The sequence below is a fragment of the Antedon bifida genome, chromosome 6 (genome assembly GCF_963402885.1).
Source record: "Antedon bifida chromosome 6, ecAntBifi1.1, whole genome shotgun sequence".
Lineage (NCBI taxonomy): Eukaryota > Metazoa > Echinodermata > Crinoidea > Comatulida > Antedonidae > Antedon > Antedon bifida.
Genome location: NC_136231.1, coordinates 9735578 through 9757394, shown reverse-complemented (window position 1 = coordinate 9757394; position 21817 = coordinate 9735578). Strand labels below are relative to the sequence as shown.

At 31.4% G+C, this 21817-nt stretch overlaps 3 protein-coding genes across 4 annotated transcripts in view; 2 read left to right on the top strand and 1 right to left on the bottom strand.

Moving 5' to 3' along the window:
* The window catches only part of LOC144845336 (uncharacterized), a 96149-nt gene that overhangs the window by 15057 nt on the left and 59275 nt on the right, over positions 1 to 21817 (top strand). The window lies entirely within an intron of this gene.
* Positions 175 to 6233, bottom strand: LOC144844541 (NAD(P)H pyrophosphatase NUDT13, mitochondrial-like). Of its 2 annotated transcripts, XM_078701495.1 has the most exons (7): positions 6162 to 6233; positions 4756 to 5036; positions 3717 to 3931; positions 2786 to 2911; positions 2270 to 2381; positions 1731 to 1888; positions 175 to 1083 (listed from the first exon to the last, which is right to left on the bottom strand). In XM_078701495.1, the coding sequence occupies exons 2-7, from the start codon at positions 5024 to 5026 to the stop codon at positions 895 to 897; spliced, it is 1071 nt and encodes a 356-aa protein (XP_078557621.1). In that variant the 5' UTR covers positions 5027 to 5036; positions 6162 to 6233; the 3' UTR covers positions 175 to 894. The 2 variants fall into 2 exon arrangements, with proteins under 2 accessions (XP_078557621.1, XP_078557622.1); XM_078701496.1 differs by lacking the exon at positions 6162 to 6233 and having other exon boundaries at positions 3717 to 3912; positions 4745 to 4832.
* On the top strand, positions 13179 to 19388 carry LOC144845193 (uncharacterized). The gene is made up of 5 exons (XM_078702375.1): positions 13179 to 13251; positions 16974 to 17101; positions 17227 to 17402; positions 17588 to 17939; positions 18055 to 19388. The coding sequence occupies exons 1-5, from the start codon at positions 13220 to 13222 to the stop codon at positions 18396 to 18398; spliced, it is 1032 nt and encodes a 343-aa protein (XP_078558501.1). The 5' UTR covers positions 13179 to 13219; the 3' UTR covers positions 18399 to 19388.

The window sequence follows — 21817 nt, the reverse complement described above, 5'->3', positions numbered from 1 at the left end:
TCAATCGTGTACAGTACTCTATACTAAACAATTCATCAAACAATACAAAACAAATTGATTACAAATCTGAAAGAAGCAGTTTATTAACCAAATGTTACATTTATGAATTGCATTTTTATGCGAGTAGTCTGGACAAATATAGCTTTAAAAAAAAGAATACAAATTTACGATATATTGCATGGTTTTTGGTTTATTCATTTCTTTATTCTATCTTTTTACCATTGTTATTATTTAAATGTTTTGTGATGCTTGTTTGTTTTTGGAAATATTTTTTGAAAATTAAAAAAAAAAAGAAGTTTATTAACCAAATTACAGTATATATATAAATTGAAAGTAGTTACCTTACTATATACATTTGTTTGTACACATAGCAAAAAATGTAATATGTACTACATACAGACTTTATTCACAGTTGATAGGCTGTTTCAAAATAGAATTGTATTGATATTCCAAAAATAATGGTTGAAAAAAATATTTCATATGAAAATCACAGATAATACTGGACAAAATGATTTGGCTGTGAAAGGCGGAGAACACACACACCCAGTGCTGCACAACTCCACCCACAGATCTGCCTACCTCTCCCACTCAAGATATTCATTACTGTGCATACAAATATACCAGATTCCTTGTGCAAATAAAAAATATTATTGTTCTAGACCACTTTGAAGAAATGAAATAATAATGGTTGTGTTTTATAGCACCTAATACAATGTTAAGCGCTTTAAACTATCCTAAGATAACCAAAAAGATGATGATGCAGAGACACCATGCATGCTATATTGTTGTGTCAATTGTATCAACTATTGTTGTCAAGTTCATAAATTATTAATACAGATGGTATAGTTTTAATACTTTGAAAATCTCAACATTTGATACATATTGAACTAATCATCAACTAGATGCATCAGCTTTTGAATCAAATGCCCAATTTTTAATCAGGTGATGAGCTATTGCTGATGATGGAGGAAACCAAATGGATGGTTTACCAGGCTCAGAACGTGTATTTGATTGCAGTATATATTTAACCTCATCTCTGCTCAACCATTTTGCATCCTCTAATTCATTCTCATCCAAGGATATCTGAAAAATAAGAAATCAAAACATTTCAGCTTTCACATCTTTATGTCATGTACTATTTCAGTGACGTAACGGATATAAGAGCTCACTGGCTAAACCCACAGCTTTTATAAAAAGGCCTTAAAATATGTCAAAAAGGCTAAAAACGTATCTCTAAACTGTGTTACACCACTGTTACTATTTTATTAAGTCTGTATGACATTAAAAGTACACAAACATGTTAAAAGTGGAACTAAACCCTTAAGCTCCATTTACACCAATAATATATATTTGAATGTAGATTACAGTATTTCCAGAAAATCAATACATGGCCTGATGTGTAGACTTTAAATTCAAGTGAAAATGAAATGATAATAGATTATATAATAAGACAAAGACACTTTCCAGGTGGAATACCATGATGAGAGCGCATCTTATTTTAATTAGTACAGTTTATTTTTGTTAATTGATACATAATGTTACTTTCTATAGACCAGAAATTCTGAAATAAAGGATTGAAAGAATGAGTAGTATAACACACTGTCCCCAATTTTCAAACTAATAGGTGTATTACTTCTAACAAAGATACACCCAATTATTTTGATACCCCTGTTTATGGAAGCACATTTGAGTAATTCTAATGTGGTCCCTGAAAATTCCAAGATTGCTACCTTATGTGCTGTGTCTGGTTTAATTGTTGCATAGCATCCTAGCATCAGACCACTGTTTGGAAACGGCCAATGTTGAGATTGGTGATACTGTATATGTTGTACTATTAACCCAACCTCCTCGGCCACTTCACGCCGTGTGCTCATCTCTAGCGTTTCTCCTACAAAATCAAAAAAAAAAGAAGATATCATAATTGTGTCTGGAATTAAACCAAACAGACATTTTGAAAAGAGATATTTTCTAGCTACATCTTGCAATATTAATTAACATAAAATATCAGGCTGACACAAATTAACAGTGGCGTAGTAATTGCTATAACAATGTAGAACACTTAAGGCCAATTTACACAGACGAGTGGTAACGGTAAGCTTACAACCACGTAGCTTGTCCCACATAGAATCTGTATCTATCGTGAGGGAAAGTGTTGTGTGTAAATGGTCATAAGGAATAACATAGATTCTATATTTTTATTACCAGACCGCTTGTCTGTGTAAATTGTGCATTCTGAAAATAATGTTTTTTTGTGCAGTGATACGCTTACCTATCTCACAGAAACCAGCTAATGCACTAAACATACCACGTGGAAATGTTGGTTGTCGGATAACTAAACATCTGTCTTCATCTGTAACCAACGTTATAACAATAGGTGCCATCTGTAAATAAAAATAAACACCCCCTCATAAAAAATCTTTTGGAATAAATGACACCACCCCCCCCCCCCCACACCCCTTAAATAAACGCCCGCCACATGTATATACACACAATACTGTATTATAAAACATTTCTATTTGTAGTACAATTCATTGACTTCCATGATATACAATTTACACGCATTTTTATTGTATTTTAACACTTGATATTGTTTTGTATTTTTGTATATCTAGGAGAAATGTATTTGATTACACATGTTACACTATTACACCAAAAAAATAAATGCCTCCATGAACACCCTCTCTAACAATAAACGCCCCGGGGTTTTATTATTATTTTAAATAAATGTATGGTATGTTACCAATGATATTCAGATATTGGTGATTTTGTCTGTAGTGATATTTACCTTTGGATAGTTCACCTGTGTACATGCTTCACATTTACGTTTACTACCAACAACATCTGAATTTGTTTTTGTTCCACAGTTTGGACAACAGCTATTCACCGAGTGCCATTTAAGTAAACCATATCCCTGCAAATTGAATGTATTTTACAATATCAAATCACAGCAGTGAAAGCAAATTCATTCTATTTTTCCATTTTAAAATAACTGTATATGTTAAGGTGCCCTTATATCGACATGAAACTCAACTATGTCAATATAAGCACTCCAAAAAACTGAACGCAACTGACAGGCACAAAAAAATGTCGACACAAGTTGATTTTGGTAACCGTGACCAGCCAGATACATTTTACCGTAACAGCGCTCACACATACTAGTTCCTATACAACTACGAATCACGTCGTGCGTGCCACAAGGTAACCATGACTAGTTACAATCAGTTCCAGTGTCGACATAAGCGCTCACACACTGGTTCCTTTCAGTTCCTCACAATGTCGACATAAGTGCTCTTGTGCAAGTTCCTTTTAGTTGAGTTCCTCGTCGACATAAGGGCCCCTTTAAACAATGGACATAAAATGTTTTGATTGCTTCTTCGCTTGGCCATTCAGGACCATAAAGATAAATAACAATCACAAGAGTTGCAATCTCCTTCAAGAGAAATATGACTAAGATCTGTCTTGTACTGTAGTTTTTACTATGGCCTAAAATTAGTAAAATAATAAAAAGTGGTCCAGAATTGGGATCCTGGTCCAAATTGAGTCATAAAATACATAATCTAACTGTGGTTAAAATTTGGTAAAGATCCTTCTTTTAGTTTTGACGTTATCCCGCTAACAAACACACCCACACACATCTCAGACAAAAATATAAGGTACGTCTAGGTACAATAAGATTGATTAATTAGAAAAAAAATGTTATTCTTAATTCGTCATACCTGCACTAAAGCATCTGTATCTCTTTGTGACATTATAAACATTGCTTTACGCATTTCTGTTGCAAACACTGTTAATTCCTCATTTTCCAGTGTTTTATCACTTGGTATATTAATTGCAAATGACACTTCATCAGGTGTATTCACTGTGTTGTTGGCAGTACATGAATCGGTAGTTAGAAGCACAAGTTGAAGGCCCCTGAGAAGTTTTGAAATGTCTGTTAATAAATGAAATCACAAGATTTCTCATTTATAAACAATTGATTGATGTAACATTATAACATAAAATCAAATAATTAATAAGAGGTTAAAATCAATTATTAATTAAATCTGGACAATAGGGGTTAGTCAGGGTGGGACAGATGCAATTGTTTGAAATTGTTCGCGTTTTATTTTGATTGCAATAAAATAAACTTCCTTTATTTTGTATTTGACCATAACATCTTTACTCACCGTCGTCTCTACACTCATCATTGTATCTACAGGAATTATTTTTGGTGTATGGCTCAACTTGCTGATCAAAATCATAGCTAGCATCGTCCCATACCAGAAGTTTATTTAATCACAACCAATTTCTTAGTTTAAGCCTTTAGCTGCTTGTTAGATGCTATAAGACCAATTCCCTCCAATTTGTGACATTTTGTAAAAATAATGCATAATTACTTTAAAAACATTAAACCAGGTCATTCCTTGTCTTAGTAATTTATGATAAAAAGAGAGAAACAATGCACTACCTAAGTAGCCCGCCGTGAATGTCTTCTTCTAGCTGGTAAACAACGGTAACGTACGAAAAAAAGTTACGATTCTTCTTCCATTTATTTTGTCCTTCACGATCGATCGAAAGTAGGTGAATCACAGAAGAAAAACTAAAATATCAATCCACGCGCAATACACGTTGGGATTTATAGCGGGTCGCTATAATTATTAGAATCGATTTATTTTTCACATTTTTAACCGTTCAAAGACAAAAAAGGTTATCGCAATAGGACCATAGAGTATTCAGGGTAAGATGTGAACAAATTAAGACAAACCTCAAGCCTACCATTGAATCGTTTCCAGGGTATACAGTATCCACCGCCTTGTTTTTCTGCTACTAATGGTTTGAAGTTAAAGAAAAGAGCAAAGCGAGCTTTCTGTAAAATCTCATTTGGTACATTGTTATTATCCTTTAAACTTTGAATTAGACGAATCTTTTGAATGTATGACGATTGGTATTGCACCAACGTACACATTTGTTTATTGATTCTAACTTTGAAGACAGACTGTCGTCTATGACATAGGCCTAGCCCCAGACTCTTCATCAGTGGTATCATCCTTGATTTCCTAAATTAAAATGAAACAAATTAATTGATTACAAATATTCATTTTCATTGTTTAGGCTGCTGGAAATACATTACATGGTTCTCGTCAGCACTTATCAAAAAATTGGTGAGGGATTTTTGTCAACGTTCATCTTTCATCACAGTATTTTAATTAAGTGAAATAAACCTTGAATGCAATAATGCCGTAGGCAGAGAGGTAGCTAGGCACGACGATCGATCGCAAAATGTACGAGAGCAGCAGACCAAAAAAATGCGGTAGACCTCGTTCTGATGATACTAAGGTATGGATATCGCGTGTGGATACGACAAACACACGCTCACTGCGCGCGCGCCCGGACAAGAATAGGCTCAAAATACGGATTGATGTAGGTCTGCGACGATTCATATACACACTTTATGTTGCGAAATCGTGCGACCACACAATGGTTTGAGCGTTCACGATCGATGGGAGGTGAGTGGGATTTTCATGAAAGAAAATATAACAAAATTTGTACTTTTCCCATATTTACCCCTGTTTTTTCTTAACAAATACACAAAGACGAAAGATGAACTTTTTTGGTGCGGGGCCTAAAATCGCGAGCGGGCGGTGACGAGAACCATGTAATGTATTTCCAGCGGCCTTCTTAGTGGATACAGCTGGATGAGTTTTCGTCGTGCTTGTAAATTAGTATTAGCAGTCAATTTGTATATACCTAGGCCTAGTATAATGTTTATAAAATAAAAACGTCAGAAAACCTGACCCCGAAATTTGACCCCGACCGGGGCCTACCTACCTGGCTAGGAGTGCCTACTTCTATTCTAGCCTACTAGCCTACTCTAGCTACGCCTACTGTAGGCCTAGATAGTTAGAAGGCCTACGGCCTAGGCTAGGCCTACTCTATCTAAATACTACACAGACAGTCACTAGGCCTAACTAAGGGCCTAGCTAGGCCCTGGTATGCCATGCCATGGCATAGGCCTAGTATTAGTAGGCCTCTCTAGCCTAGCTTAGGCTAGGCTGTCTAGGGCCTAGGCCTACATTTAAAAAAGTAAATTAAAAGGTTTTTTAGCACAAATTACAACGTTCAAGTCAATAATCTGTCAGGATCCAATCTGTCATTTTTACTACTTGGACCTAGTAACTTACCAGGCCTACACAAAAAGTTAATGTAACACATCAGTCTCTTCTGCATGCTTTTAAAATGACTACTGAGCCACCACATGTTTTAACTATAGATCATGAAAAGATAGAGGGAACTATTACACAAATCTATCTCGGACCGACGCGTCGGGACGACGGACAGGCGCATCATGTTGTTCAGTACTTGGTATTGATATTATATTATTGATATGAGTACAGTAGGCAATCAAAATGAATAGATACTACTGCATAACTGTATTTTTACCCTGAAAAAAAAGTTTTTGCTGAATATGCCATTTTAATGTCACATAATAGTTATCCACTTTAAACAAAAATTGAATCGAACGAAAAATATATATTGTATGTAAATTAAAGCAAAAAATAGTCAAATTGGCAATTAGTGGTTGAGTCTGACCATTTATTTTGTCATTTTATATGAGAAAACACAATATCTTTCTGTTTTTATGAAAGGGATTAACTTTATTAAACTGTACTACAAAATAACCTATTCAAAGTCTAATTTATTTTGATCAAAATCAAAATAAATATAATAACTTCATGAAAAATAGTAACTAAAATTAAAAAAAAACGGTGACAATTTTAAGATATTTTGTTGATTTTCAAACAAAATGAAAGGTACAGCATTGGCAAAATGAATTTTAATAATATGAATATTAAGGATCTACATGTAGGCCTATATATAAATATAGTTCTAGCTGGTCATAGTTTAGTACGGAGGTCATGTTGCAGTGCGGTAGCCATCCTTTAAAAACAGTTATATGCATCACAGTAAGCCTAGAGTTGTACAATCGTGATGATTGGCAGTTTCTAAAACTATTCACCTTATAATTCTGCACATCCAAAGTTCTTTTATACATGAAATATGATACAACATCATTTAAAAGTAAACTCCCTAGCGATATAAGCTGCTGTTCCCGAAACAAAGACTATAAAAGAAAACATAGTGTAATAGTGAGAAACTTCTGAATTAACATGGTGTAAATTACCAACATAGTTTATTTTATCGACTTCTCTTTTTAAATTGTTCAATCTACTTATTTCATTCGTCGTGTAAACCACGTTACTTTTGCGCTTTTTTCAGACGAGATTTGCAAAAATAAGTTTAAGCTTCAAATAATCTCTGTGTCAACAAAAGTCAAAATCTGAGGTATTATCTCACCAAACGTAACAGCAATCCATACCATGCTATGATGTATGCTTGTAACGTGAACTTTTTTCGCATTGTATTCAGTGTCAACAATTTCTATCGAATCTCTACAGGAGGATTTCCATTCTAAGCCTAACACTTTCAGAAAGACTTTATAAGATTGGATAAACGCGTGGGTGTTTGGCTTATAACTCATCAGAAGTGCTTTATTATCCCACTCTTACCGATTTATTATTATGTAATAAATTGTTGTTTGTTTTTTTGATCTTTTTTTGCTTCTAGTCTGCCTTTAATTGTGGTTATGTGTTTTTTGTAATTGCTTTGATTTCTAATTTTTTTTTTACTATTTTCTATAATTGTGAATGTTATTGCTTTAGGCCTACTATTGTATCAAATTCATATTTTCATTGAAATATTATTTCACCATACCACATAGGAGGGACCATTATATTATATTATTATATTAGATTTTGAACTATGGGACTGCAAGTATGTATGTATTTGAGTCTTTAACAAAGAAAAGATTGTAACGTAACGTAGCTTGGATTGTCAAATTATTGGTTTTAACAAGGTAATCTAACAACAAGATGCTGAGCTCCGAGATCAAAGGGTTTATCTGTGGGTGCGGCACGATCAGTTCCACCCCTTAACAGACATGGCGCGCCGCCACGGAGAGGATATTATTATTATATATGTAGGCTACATTCAGTATTTGTCGCAACCAAGCATATTGTTTAAGATCAAAGGATTGTTACGAGTTCCTATCTTGACAAGATGAGCGCAGTGCTTTGGTTTTATTGACATTTACTTTAATTTGATTTCTATAAAATTGTCTTATTATATTTCCACTTAAAATTATAATATTATAAATGGCGTTATTGTTTACAAAATAATATTTGTCTAAAAACAAGGCTTAAGAGAGACTGGAGGCGTTGTGGTAAATTGTGAAGTACTTTTAAACACAAAGAAAGATTTATGAAGAACTGATTTTTGTTTTAAATGTTTTCACTTCAAACGAATTAATTCACTTTTATAGATAACGATATAACCTACTATCGTCATAAGGAGGATGTCGTATGACAACGAGTTTCAGTTGTACACAATCATAATCATGTTTTATAACTATAATACAATGATAGAACTATGAAATTATAGCTCCACGGTTATCAATGAATTACCTATGATAGACAACAGTAAATTTATACATTATATGATTAGATGTTTGATATTATTGTGCTGAATAGGCCTACAAACCGTTTTTCTAAACTAAGAAAAAAACAAAATTGTATGTAAGTTCCAACAGACCAATACAACAAAAAAGGTCACGTGAAAAATACTTTCCATGAATTTCGGAAACATGGATTTACAGCAAACACGTTGAGCACATGAAGAAATAATACATGATCTATTGAATCGTGAATGATTGATCTTTTTGTACAATATCAGTTACAAATGTTGATAACAATTATACTATAGACACAATACATAATTAATACCATAGTCCACAAACAATGCGAATTAATTACATGTTTTTCTTTACCGATGTGATATCAATTGTTTAAATCAACAAGTTACAAGCGAAATGTGTCTTTGATATGCCTTTGTTTTACTAATTACAACAAATTTGAAATATTAAATAAACTTTCGTTTTCTTTAATACAGTAACAGGTTTTATTAGTTCAGCAACGATGAATTCGGGATAAGATCGTCTCCTTTGTTTCACGTTGAATTTTCCAATAACCGTTAAGATGTTTTTGACTTTGCCACTAAACGACTGATTGCAGTTATTGTTTAATAATTAATCAGTCTTTTACCAAACGGATTAATTTGTAACAACTCATGTAATTTAGGTAGCCTGGGAGAACACTGTTCGTGTGGCAAACAGTGCCAATCAATTTTCAATTAATTCACAGCATAAGTTAAACAAACAATTATTGTTTAGGTCTGAGTGGAAACAATGACATTGTAAATATGTCTGATTAATATCCATATTCATGCGGTATTATAACATTAAATTGAAATATAAATTCTTTATCAAAAATAATGAAAAGCTATATCATAAATTATTTCAAATACTTAAACTTATCTTTAAGATGATCTTAAATAAATACAATATATAAAGTTTGGCTAAAGATTACACAAATACAAAAACAGCAGAATTGTATATTCTTTTTATTCAGCATAATCTTGGAATTATTGGATTGTCTTCCGGATCTCGAATCTGGATTCTGGAATAATACTAAAATCCCATACAAAATAAGAACCTCGTTCAAACAATATATCACTTATAAAATACTTAATACTAGGATCAGTTTGTGACGCAGAAAGAAAGATAAATATTTGTCCTACGTAAATTGTTACTTACATTCAAAAATGGAAGTTACAATGTATTTTATTTGGAGAATTTTGGAATAGTTTGCCATTTATAGACTTAAACAAAATGCATGATAAAAATACGTTAGAAATATATCCCAGCGATTATTAGGCCTATGTTCTTTATATTCTTTTTTTATTACCATTTAAAAAAACATACACAAATAAGCAACATAATACCTACAAAGAAACAAAATGAATGGAAAGAGGGAAATCTCAGAAGAAGATAGGCCTAAATGCTTTTAAATGTATAAAAAATAACGGATATTTTTTGTATTTTTAAAATTAAATATACTATTCATCGTTTTCATATTGATGAATTTTAATTTATTATTTGATATCATTTATACAATTATAGTTTATTCAATGTAGTTTTATGAAAGTTAATTTCATATTTGGTATTTCGTTCAAACTGTTGTAGACTGTGGAAACCATTTAGCAGCGTTGAAACGTTGATTTTTTTTAATGAATTGTTAAACTAAATGAATGTTAATTGTTTTTTATTATTTTAAATAATTACCGGTAGTTTTAGATAGAGAATGTTTAAAATAACCCACTGTTACTAAATTTAAAAAGTATCTGAAGGAACCAATTAAATAATTTTTATGTAAAGTACAAAAGATGATATGGTTTGGTTAAAATTGTAAAAGGTGTTCTCATATTTCAGAAGAACCGTTTTAAAAATCATCAATAATCTTAATCGAACCAGAATCATGGCTCTACTACAGTTCCTCAATCATTATGGAGAGTTCCCTTAATGACGTCCTTTAAATTATTGAATCAGATCATTATCAAATTTAGTAATCAATTTACATCACAAATATTTGACAATTGTTTAATTGACCTTTTATTATGTATTTAAGTGTACATTCAGAACTTAACTCTCATATAAATGCATTTTGCTGATGGACGACCATATTATATTGATTATTTTCGCTATTACTTACCTGAAAGCGTTTCTGATTTCTTTTTGCAAGTCAATCAAATAATTATTCAATAAAGATATAATTATTTCACGATAAACGAATCATTAAGAACTGTTGCATGTAAGAAAGTATTATATTAATAGCTCAAGTCTTCTGAACAGAACAAAAACTGCTTTAAATGTAGAGGAGGTCCTAAGTACTTCAGATGATAATCGATAATTTTAACAAAAGCACAGCAAATAGGCCTAACCATTAATGTAACTGTTATAAAATCAGAGACCAAACCTCACTTGTTCACCTTTGTATTCTATCACGCATATCATCTCATTTTCTCGCTTTGAAAAGAAACTACAAACGTTGAAAGTAGTCGAAAATAAATTTGATTGATTGAAATCTTCAAATGTAGACTTACTGACTGGGTAAATTCAGAAGAGTATTCAATTATTGGTAATTATACTTTTAAAAGATTTTAAGACGAAATTTGATTCATCAATAATCATATCATATTTTTGTTAACTGTTACATCGTTTCAAAGTTATTGATTAATAACAATTATGGTAGGGGTTGCGTGAGCGCCTTCAAATCCATCAGACCTATATGGTTCTATTATTACACTTTCCTATGTTACAAATTAAAGCAAAATAGGTGCGCTACAATTATACCAAGTTGCTCAAGTATACAATAAACAAAAAGAATGTATTAAAAAAGAATACAATTTATATTGTAATTGGAAATAATTGATCAACAATTATATTAGTGGTAGTTGAAATCGTTAACTGCAAAACTAAATTTGAAAGGGAGAGATTTTTAAAATTTATTTTCCCAAAAAAAACTGTTTATTCAATTCTTTATCCTGTTTCCAAGCCTAATTTAATTAACATAAGCAATTAGATGTATACGTGATATTGTTTTTAAATGAGATTTAAAAAGCAAATACGGACATATTTGTCCAAGGTTGAGGGTTCTAACAGTTTTGTATGTCTCCGCTTAGTCTATGAAATGACAAAAATTAGTTGATATAAGTGGGATGATAATTAATTCTATTCTTAAAAGACGGTCAAGGAGGTCCGCCCATTGATGGCATACGATTTTAAAACGTCCAAAATAAAAGACAATTTCATACATTGAAGTAATTATTTGTATTAATAAAATTCGATAAGTTTCATGTATATCACCTTTAGACACTTAATATTTAAAGCTTCAAAACAATTATTTTTGAGAGTCGGATAAACTTATTTTCGTTTTTTCTTTTACATGGATAACATTGACAAAAATGTTATCAAAATCTTATATATGACTCCCTCTCAAAAACAAATGAGTTGTAGATATTCATTAGTTCACCGCTCTCATAGAGTGCCTGTAGACATAGTGCAGTATCCGTGTTTGAACAAATTTTCAATAATATTATTATTGTGAAAATGTTTCATTTTAAACGGCATCATAGTTTTTTTTAACATGACATATAACGTTAATAGCCCATGAACGCATGAACCTATACATGAACTTGTATAATAGTTTACCTCGAATTATTTATACTAAACAATGCAAATTATTTAAAATGATTGTTGAAAAATCTAATAATCAACGATGAGGTCAATCATCTAAATCTAATCTAAATGTTAGGGGCAAAACACCTCAATAGTATTAATACACACCTCTTAGCAAGCAATCGGTTTATTAATAATCGTATTTCATTAAGCAACAACCCAAAGGGAGATTTTCATTCATACCTCTCAAACTCCTTATCCAAACTTAAGCATTACTTCTGGCACAGTGATTGTATTGAAATTGTTTGATTGTGGCATTGTTGTATGTTACCACTTGTTTGAATTCATAAAAAAATAAATAAATTTAACTGCATCTGCTCAATTTTGTACGAGTTGGCATCTGGGTTGTTACAAATATGCAACTCCACTTATTAGCGGAAACAGCTGCAGGTTAACTATAGTAAGAGTTTGGAATTATTGACAAATACTTGACTAGAATTTTGTTTACATTATGATATACAAAGAATAGCAATGTAAATAATTTGATCATTTTAATTATTTCACACACATCCATCAAGTTATATACTATGTGCTACGGTATGTTCTGTAATTGAAAAAAAAAACACATGGCTACATAATGAAACAAAAACTGCAAACAATTAACTAATTAATTAAGACTTGCTAGTGGAGAACCAATGTTGCCCGAAAGCTCTGCTCATTTTTCTGACTGGTTTACTTTATCGTTTTGATTTAGCTTTTTATATTAGCTATTTTATTTTGCATCTCCATTGTGGTCCACCCATTAATACACACAACATTGTCATGTTTCGGTAATTTGCTTTTGGATTTATAACATTTATTACTGAAATATATTGTTAAAAAATCATTTATTACATTTAAGTTTAATAAGAATTGTGGGATTCGGTAGGCCCACCTACCTGTTAATGGAATGGAACAGTCGTGAATCTTTGTGTTAAGTGTTTAACTCAATTTAGAAGATGTTAATTGGTAACGGCAAGTCAATAAAAAGGTGCAACACTACCTAGAGTGTGATTAGTGCCCTCAGCTAGTGTACACATACAGGTGTGATCAGAGTACTTTTAGCCAACCATGGATCAGAACATAAATCGTGAAATTGAACGGTAAGGTTGTCTGTGTATTTGTGGTATAAATAGTTAGAATTCAAAATGTTAATTTCGTATAGATATATTGTCCCCCTTAACAAAATATAATAATTTTTTTATATATTTTTGTTGCCATTTTAATGTCAAATAATAGTTATCACTTTGACCAAAGAGTGGATCTTAATCTTAACATTGTTAAGGCAAAAGTCAAATTGACTGGAAGTGTTTTTGGTTGAATTTAATTTTTTTATATTAATCTTCATTTTTCCATTTTTAGTGGGTGGGGGGATATTATTATAAACATTCTTCATTTTAAAATTGGGCATGATGGGCCTTTGAATATTATTCACTGTGTGCATAAAAAATATAATAGTGATAAATGTTTTCGGTATGTGTAATGATAATAACAATTATATTGGAGCGATTTACTCAACGAATTTATTTTCTATAAATAAATAGGTTTCAATTTTCCAGTTTATTTGCAATTCGCCTTACTAAAACCTAAAAAGTCAAAAAATTAATAACAACTCAATAATAATCTTACATATTAAGTAAGAATTCCGAGTTTAATAAATTCTTTTTATTTATGATTTAATTCAATTATTCCATTTTTTTATTTGGGTCATTCGTTCCAAACGACTGAATTGTGAGATTATATTAAACAATATGTAGAAATACCTGCTAAAACCATAGATTTTATTGGCCTGGAATTGTTCTCGAATAATGTTGGCATGTTGAAATCAGGATTGCGCCACCATTTATCACTTACTTAGACAATCACTCTGACTACAAGTTTGCTGATACAATTTCAAGTTTTGATTTGAATTAATTAAATCGGACTTAAGGTGTATATAATAATTTTGAGTCTTTAAAATATAAAATGCAACTGAAACTTACATATAAAGAAAAATCTAATTTTGCATGAAATGAATTTACTCTAGGCCTATAACACTTTGCCTCAGATTGTTGGCCAATGTGTTTGTATACAAAGCATAAAACTAGATCTGTCTAGTTTAAATACATACCATTTTTATAGCACATATTTTTTCAGTAATACTCATAAATGCGATAATTGAAATTAGAGAGGATATATAATAGTTTTTTTGACAGATCCTTAATATATTGATTCATTCCACCTCATAAATATAAGAACGCAAAAGGAATGTACTATTGGTTCAGTAATTAGTGTTCATTCAGTCTTATACCAAAATCAACTAATGTATTTAATGTTTACATACACGGACAATACAGTAAACATCACTTACTACACATAATACTACACTAATCCATCAAAGTCCGGCTAAAGGGTTTACTTAAGAAATGACTTATACCTATCAACTCCTTCGAACGTGTTGTTACTATAATAACTACCACTATCTATACACACTTATCAAACACTTCTTATATTCGTTACTTGTGTTTGATTTTGTTTCCGAGAGTACAGTTAAAACCCGTTAAAACCTAGAATTATTCTGTGTTGAAACTGATTAATGTGGCCTAGCAATTGATCGAACCTGTTTGGTCAAGAAACGACGTTAAAAACGGCTATGCTCACAATGATGTTTGCATAAACAATTGAGACCCGTCTTTCGACAAATTATAACAGACATTTAATGCTCTCTGTAGATTGGCCTTTGTAATCGACACTAGCAAATAGATTGGAAGTTTGTAAGTAAGATTAACGAATATAGCGACTAATTTCATGATCTTGTTCTTGGACAAATAAAATAGAGTAAGAATAAATACACATTAAACAGGTATTGGATGAGAATAATGGCTTCGCAAGTAAATTAACTCATCAGATGAATATTATTGAATCAGATTTTTCTTTTAATGACAAACACAATATTCAAATAGAATATCGAAAGGTCTACCCGGTTTCAAAACAATCATACTGAACTGTAATTATAAAACATGTTTTATCAGTAGGCCTCACGTACCGACACCGTATATTAAATATTAAAATATTTGGAAGGAATTTAGAACATATTGAAAAGCACCATTTTCTAAATTCGTTTTAAGATTAAGTATGTATAAAACTTTTGTTATTTTCAACATTTACCTTTATTGGCTTTAATATTGTTACAATAAAAATATCATCACTTCATAATGAAAATAGAAAATCCAAATATAAGGTATCGAATTATATTTATGAAGATACTATCCATAAATAAAAAAAAATTAAATTAAAACAACATAACATTATTATTATTATTATTATTATTAATTTCTTAAACCAACTCTCTCTCTCTCTCTCCCTTTCGCTAATTATAAGAGATAACGACGTCACTAATTCATAAGCCAACTCTGTTACTTGTCGTTTTTAACTAATAAAAGTATAAACATTAACGTTAAAATTACTTGGGTTGTCAATACAAATCAAATACCACGCGCAAAAACAATGGCAATCGGAAGAATATAATATAGAGTTGATAGTTACACAACGAAGAAAAACAATGGGTATTGTAATTTGGATAAGAGGCATTACAATATTATTATTCACATAATAAGTAAATTCATGCGTGGTATAATTATAAGTCTTGTATTGTTTTGAGTGTTAGTTGATAAGTCAATTTTTCGGCAATATGTTTATGAATAATTATAACACATACGGATTAAAGGCAATTATGGCGAAGTCAGCTGCAATAGTAATATTTAGCTAATGACATCAGCTTTAATTATCCTACATGATTATTAGCAATATAATCTTTGATTTTAATTGTTTATTACAGCAAGGAAAATAATCCTCTTACCCAAACGTTAGTTTTCATCAAAAGAATTTCACGGCAAATCATATGAGTTGCGCTAACACCCTTCAACTATGATTATAATTCGCGTGTTTGTGCACTTAAACAGAACTATAGCATGTACGCCGCTGGTGGCTCTAGCGGGACTGCTTAATAATTTAATTATCGTCTCTAGAGATACGAATTCATTGCATCAACTTGCTTTGCATCTATTCTTAAGGGAAGATCGAGGAGCCAAATCTATCGAAAGACGCAGACAAAAGATTGAAAGATGGACTTAAACGAATTAGACAGGGTTGAGTTTCTCATTTTGTCGATCTTGTACAAATCATAATTGAAGGTGATGCACTCGAAACTTAGGAAAACTGTGAATTAACTGACAACAAAATCTAATTTAAACGATCATATTTCTGTTATCGATGAAGTAATGATCAGCATTTAAGAGAAAGGCGTTAGCGTAGAGTAATTTTCTGAAACGAGATGTGAGAATGATGATTAAATCTAATGTACCTTAAAATGTAACACAAAATAACACAGAGGTGTCAATTGATCGTAAATATATTATTTTAAAGTACATTAGAAGTGTTTCCCTATGAATGAAGGAATGCGCTGAAACGCAAGAAACATTGAAAGACACAAAAAGTAGACACAAAAAAACAAAAAAAAGAGGTAAAATTCAAGATAATAAAAACATTAAAATACATGCAATGAAATCATTGATTACATTTATCGTATTCAAATATTATGGGCAGATTGATTTATAAAAGTTAATAGAGACATTTGTAATCGCGATGGAAGATTATCTAGATGTTTTCTTGTTATAGTAGTTATGGAGTTTGGAATAAGGTTCGGGTGTAATGGGACCTGATGCGCAACAATGACGTGAGAAAACTGAGTAAACCTTTGTGTGAATTAACTAATACGGTGTATTTCTCAGTTGTGATTACTGTTATCATTGCTATATAAAATGTTTTTTTTACCTTATCATTTTAGTATGCATCCTCACCAGTTTCACCCATACAGCACAAACGCCGTCATGTACAATATGCCTAGCCATGGAATGCCAAGGTACCCATTAGGTTATAGGCATCCTCCTTCAACACTAGCAGAGCGGTTAGCAGGTAAACATTGTGAGAACAATTGGTAATTTGTTTTATCTATAAGTAAAACTTGTATTTATTGTTAATGATAGCATGTGGTTAACAAGAAAACTACACCAGTTTGTTTTTACTTTAATTGTGTTTAGATATAATACTTGAGGCACGGTATGGAACAAACCGTAAGCAGCGCCGCAGTCGGACGGCGTTTACCAACCAACAGTTAGCCGCGCTTGAGAAAACTTTTACTAAAACACACTACCCGGATGTAGTGATGAGGGAGAGGCTAGCCATCTGCACTAATCTACCAGAGGCAAGAATACAGGTTAGCATAGGCCTACGTAACAGTGTAATATAAAAATCGCTCCAAACCTTCCAATGTAATTTAAAGGACTTTTTAAACAATTTTAAGTTTTTTTTATTGAAACCTATATGACATTTATTACATACAATGTGTTTACTCGTGTTTGTTATAATGTAATTTAAATAGTTTGACATACTAATTGATAGGTCTGGTTCAAAAATCGACGTGCTAAGTTTAGGAAACAAGAACGAAACAAAGAACACTATGAAGTAGGCAGCAGAATAACTACAACGCAGGAAGAAGAATCTGTACTATCTCCTGCTCCTGGTGGCAGCTTGCAATCAATGCCTGTAACCTCAACAGCTTCAAAGTATGAAATTTCGGATGAAAACCAACCTAAGAGCAGTGCTGTAATTGAGCATAATGAAGAAAGTGGTTCTGGAGAAGAAATTGGCGGAAACAGAGCAGACAATCAAAATGACGACGTCATTACATCACCTGATGCTAAGGAACCTGAGAATGCATTGTTGAATGAATCTAATATGCGTCAATATTCAGGTATTTCAGCAATCGTTCTTTTTAAAATAAATATTTTACAAAATAGCAGGGAAGTGTTGATATATTATGTTCTAAATGTTGTCCATTTTTTTTCATATTTTTCTTCCTTTTTCAGTACCTCCTTCACAAACCATACTCAACGGTTTTATGATGAACGAAAACTTTCACTTTCAACATCGCCTTAGAAGCATGTATCCACCCGTTCCTTCATCTCATCAGTTTCTAGCCAGACCACACTTGCTTGGTTCACCAAGTCCTCTGATTGGCTTGCCAGAAGGATCCATGTTACCGAGCTATCTAGCCCCTCAGTTTCATCCTTTCCTCGCGCTTGGTCCACGGCATATGTCCATCCCTTTCATATCTGAAAATAAAGTTCCAAAATCTACCATTGAAGAAGTTGGAATGAGAAGCAGGGCATTTGTACCATCGATGAATACTAAAAGTTATGCAAAACAGTAACATCTACAAAAACTATAATCTGTGGCATTGCGTTCTTAGTAAATTTTGTTCAATTGCATAGAAAACAAGACGTAATTTTGATTACTACGAATGAATATGGATTTTAATGTTTCTTATCTGATTGTTATATTAGGACCTATATTGTAAAGCAATATCCATTTTGTGGATTAATAAAAATGGACAATACTCGTATAGTCGTAACAAATTCGAACAACGTTGTCGGGATGGCTTCTTGTTCATATACTCGTAATTATTCGTGGTACCCATACCACATTCGTAAAAAGAAAAATGTGCAAAAATTGATGTTAATGTCAGTGTTTTCTTTAGTAAGTCTTACCTGCCTGAGATCTAGTCGTGTAGTCCTACCAGTAATAAATACATAATTATAACAAGTAGATTACATTGTTTGAACTTATGGTGTACATTACTAACATTGCAGTTGAAGATTCACACTGTTACTCCTAAAAGTCGATATATTGATAAAATAAAACTGACTAATTTGAAAAATACAATCTTAACATCTTTAAAATGGTATGGTTGAACGTTTTGCTTTGCTGATTGTAAATGGTCATCTTGTTTGCGGAAGTAAATAAATTTAGAAACGGATCAACCAGATTATACTACCATTTAAGTTTATTGGTTTATTAAAAAAAGAACACCTTCATTTTGCTTTGTTGTATCTACATTACTAATTTGAATTGAGACAATCAAATAGTTGTGGTCTATTGAATTATGAATTCAGTTTCATCAATAATTTCACATCTCGATTTCACTTATAATCGTGACTATTAATAATTGTGAGATAATTGAAATACGTCAGGATAATCAAATTAATGTGATGATAGACGATTGTAAAATAGGATTAGTTTTGTCGTTTATTAAATAATTTCAAACTGCAAAAGAAATACGTGTTTTACTTTCTCTATGCCTACAGTAGTCATTGAAAACAGTAAAACAGTAATGAAGAAATAATGTAGTTGATTTCTTTAATAGAGTTTCAATGTTTATTGCCGACAAAATGTCATAATGATTAAATATACTGCAATTAACGAGTTATCTTAATATTCTTATTTTGTGAAGCAGTTAAAATACTCTTTGAATTAAAATTTATTAAAATGTATGCTATAGTTGAATCTTAATCTTATAGGCCCTACGTCTTTCAGCCTTAGATAAAATGGAGTAAGCTAAATTTGATAAACAAATGTTATCACCATCTAATTTAATATTAAAAACATTCCCAAATAATAATTTGGAAGATCTATTCTGTAACCAGGATTCAAGATTCAAGAAATTGTATTGGTCCACTTAAAATGGAAATTCATTTTGCTTAGCATAATTAAGACAATAAAACTACAAAGAAAAATACATCAAATTGCAAAAACGCTTAGGCCAGTATTAAAATATTGTTAATAGGCCAGTGTTAAAATACTGTTAATAATAATATATTTTTTATTTGTTTTATTGAATTGAACATGTTGTCCTAAATTTTCACCAGGTTTAAACAAAAAAATCAGTAATTTTATTCGATCTGGTATTATGAGTTCAACCATATTGTTGATACATTGTTTTTTGTCTTTTGTGGGTTCGTCCCACTTATTTCATCCCTTTTACCTCGATATATTATCTTCTTGGAATGAAAATAGGTATTAACTCATGTTTATCCAATTGCGCTCCCAGGGGCGATTTATGCACCGTCATCGTTCGTCCTATTTAAATCCTACGTTAAAACACTATACGATTGACACAATTGAAAGCTAACAGCTTAACTTTAAATAACCGTCAGATTCCAAACTCAGTTTTAATAATGTATCTGTTTGCGATGAGCTTTTTTCCCTCCTGCAACTATTCTTCTTTTGTTTGATAATCGATATACAAAGTCTATTAAAGGCTGAGATTCTATGGTGGTGTCAATCAAGAAGCACAGTTTACGCCAGCTACCATAGTTATATTTGAACGAGAACATTTGACGATTGAGTAACGTGCCTAATGTCGTGAACTTTACTGTTCAATCTTTAATGATAGACAGAAATTAGGAAGTATCTTTGTTGTGAAAGAGCTTAATCAGTCTTTGCTAAACGCTTAGATTGTAATAAACTTGTAATGCGATCGCAGTGGTCATCTTGTCTTACTATTTGGTAAATATAGAAAGAAAACCGAATAATCTGAATCAGAAAAAGACTTGAAAGCCTACAGTATCATAATAAAGAATATAGGAGCGGCTAAAAGACACTAAGTTTTTACCGTTACTAAAGACTTTTAACTTTTCTGATATTAAGATAATACGCGTTAATCTGAAAGTTGACATAAGGCTAAACGGATACGCATCGATACAAAAAATAGCCTCAACATAACATTAAAATATACATCGAAATATAGGCCTAGGTATATTGCGTAGCGTTGCTCAGAACTGGAAGAATCTATCATTGAGTAAATCTCTCTAACAACTGTGTAAAATCGACATTTTATTTTGAAATTACCATATTTATTATTCATATTATTATATATTCCATAAACTGTTTTTGTTAATGATGTTAGAGTAATAAAGGAGACAGAGATAGTTAGAGATGTATGAAACACATGAAAAATGAAGAATAATAAAAAAAAGACTTTGATTTCGTAGTTTTAATCAAATTATCACTTCGGTAGAAAAAAAAATTAAAAATAATGTTTTAACATATAAACAAAAAATCCATTGACTTCCAGTCAATTTGACTATTTGCTTTAAATTACAGTGTTTTCAGGTAAATAATTTTTTCCCATCACATTTTTGGTCCATCTGAATAACTGTTATGTAACATTAAAATGTTACATAAAAAGAATGATTAAAATGTCATATTCAACTAAACATGTTATACAGTAGCTTGATTTCACATCATATTTCAATAGTTCACATCCACGGAAACTGTAGGTATAGTTTGGGACACTATTATTTTCCAGTCAATTAATTAAAAACGTCTAGTATTAGTGGCATACACGAATAGCCTTGTTTTCAGTATGTAACAAACACAGCTGGTCATACGCTAAACCACTAATCATTCTATATCCACCATCAGCTACTGTGTACATGTCGTGAATTCTAAACAGCCTAACTATTGTCATTTCATTTCGAATATATTTCTTTGGGTCATATTGTCAATTTAGTTTCAAAAGCTATGGATGCTTATAATAATTCTATCATAAAAAAGGTATCAATATGTTTTGGTTATAGACAACGAAATATAATTAAACATATTTGTTTTCATTTAATCAGTTTTCCACTGAATTATTTTTTTTCGGTTGATATTAAGAATATGCAGGACAGAGTTGAGTATATATATTCATTCATAGAAAGAGAACATCTTACAATTTTTGTTGTGATTTTTATAATAAACATTAACATTGAATTATGATAAGCTTTATTTCACCATTAAAAGTTAATC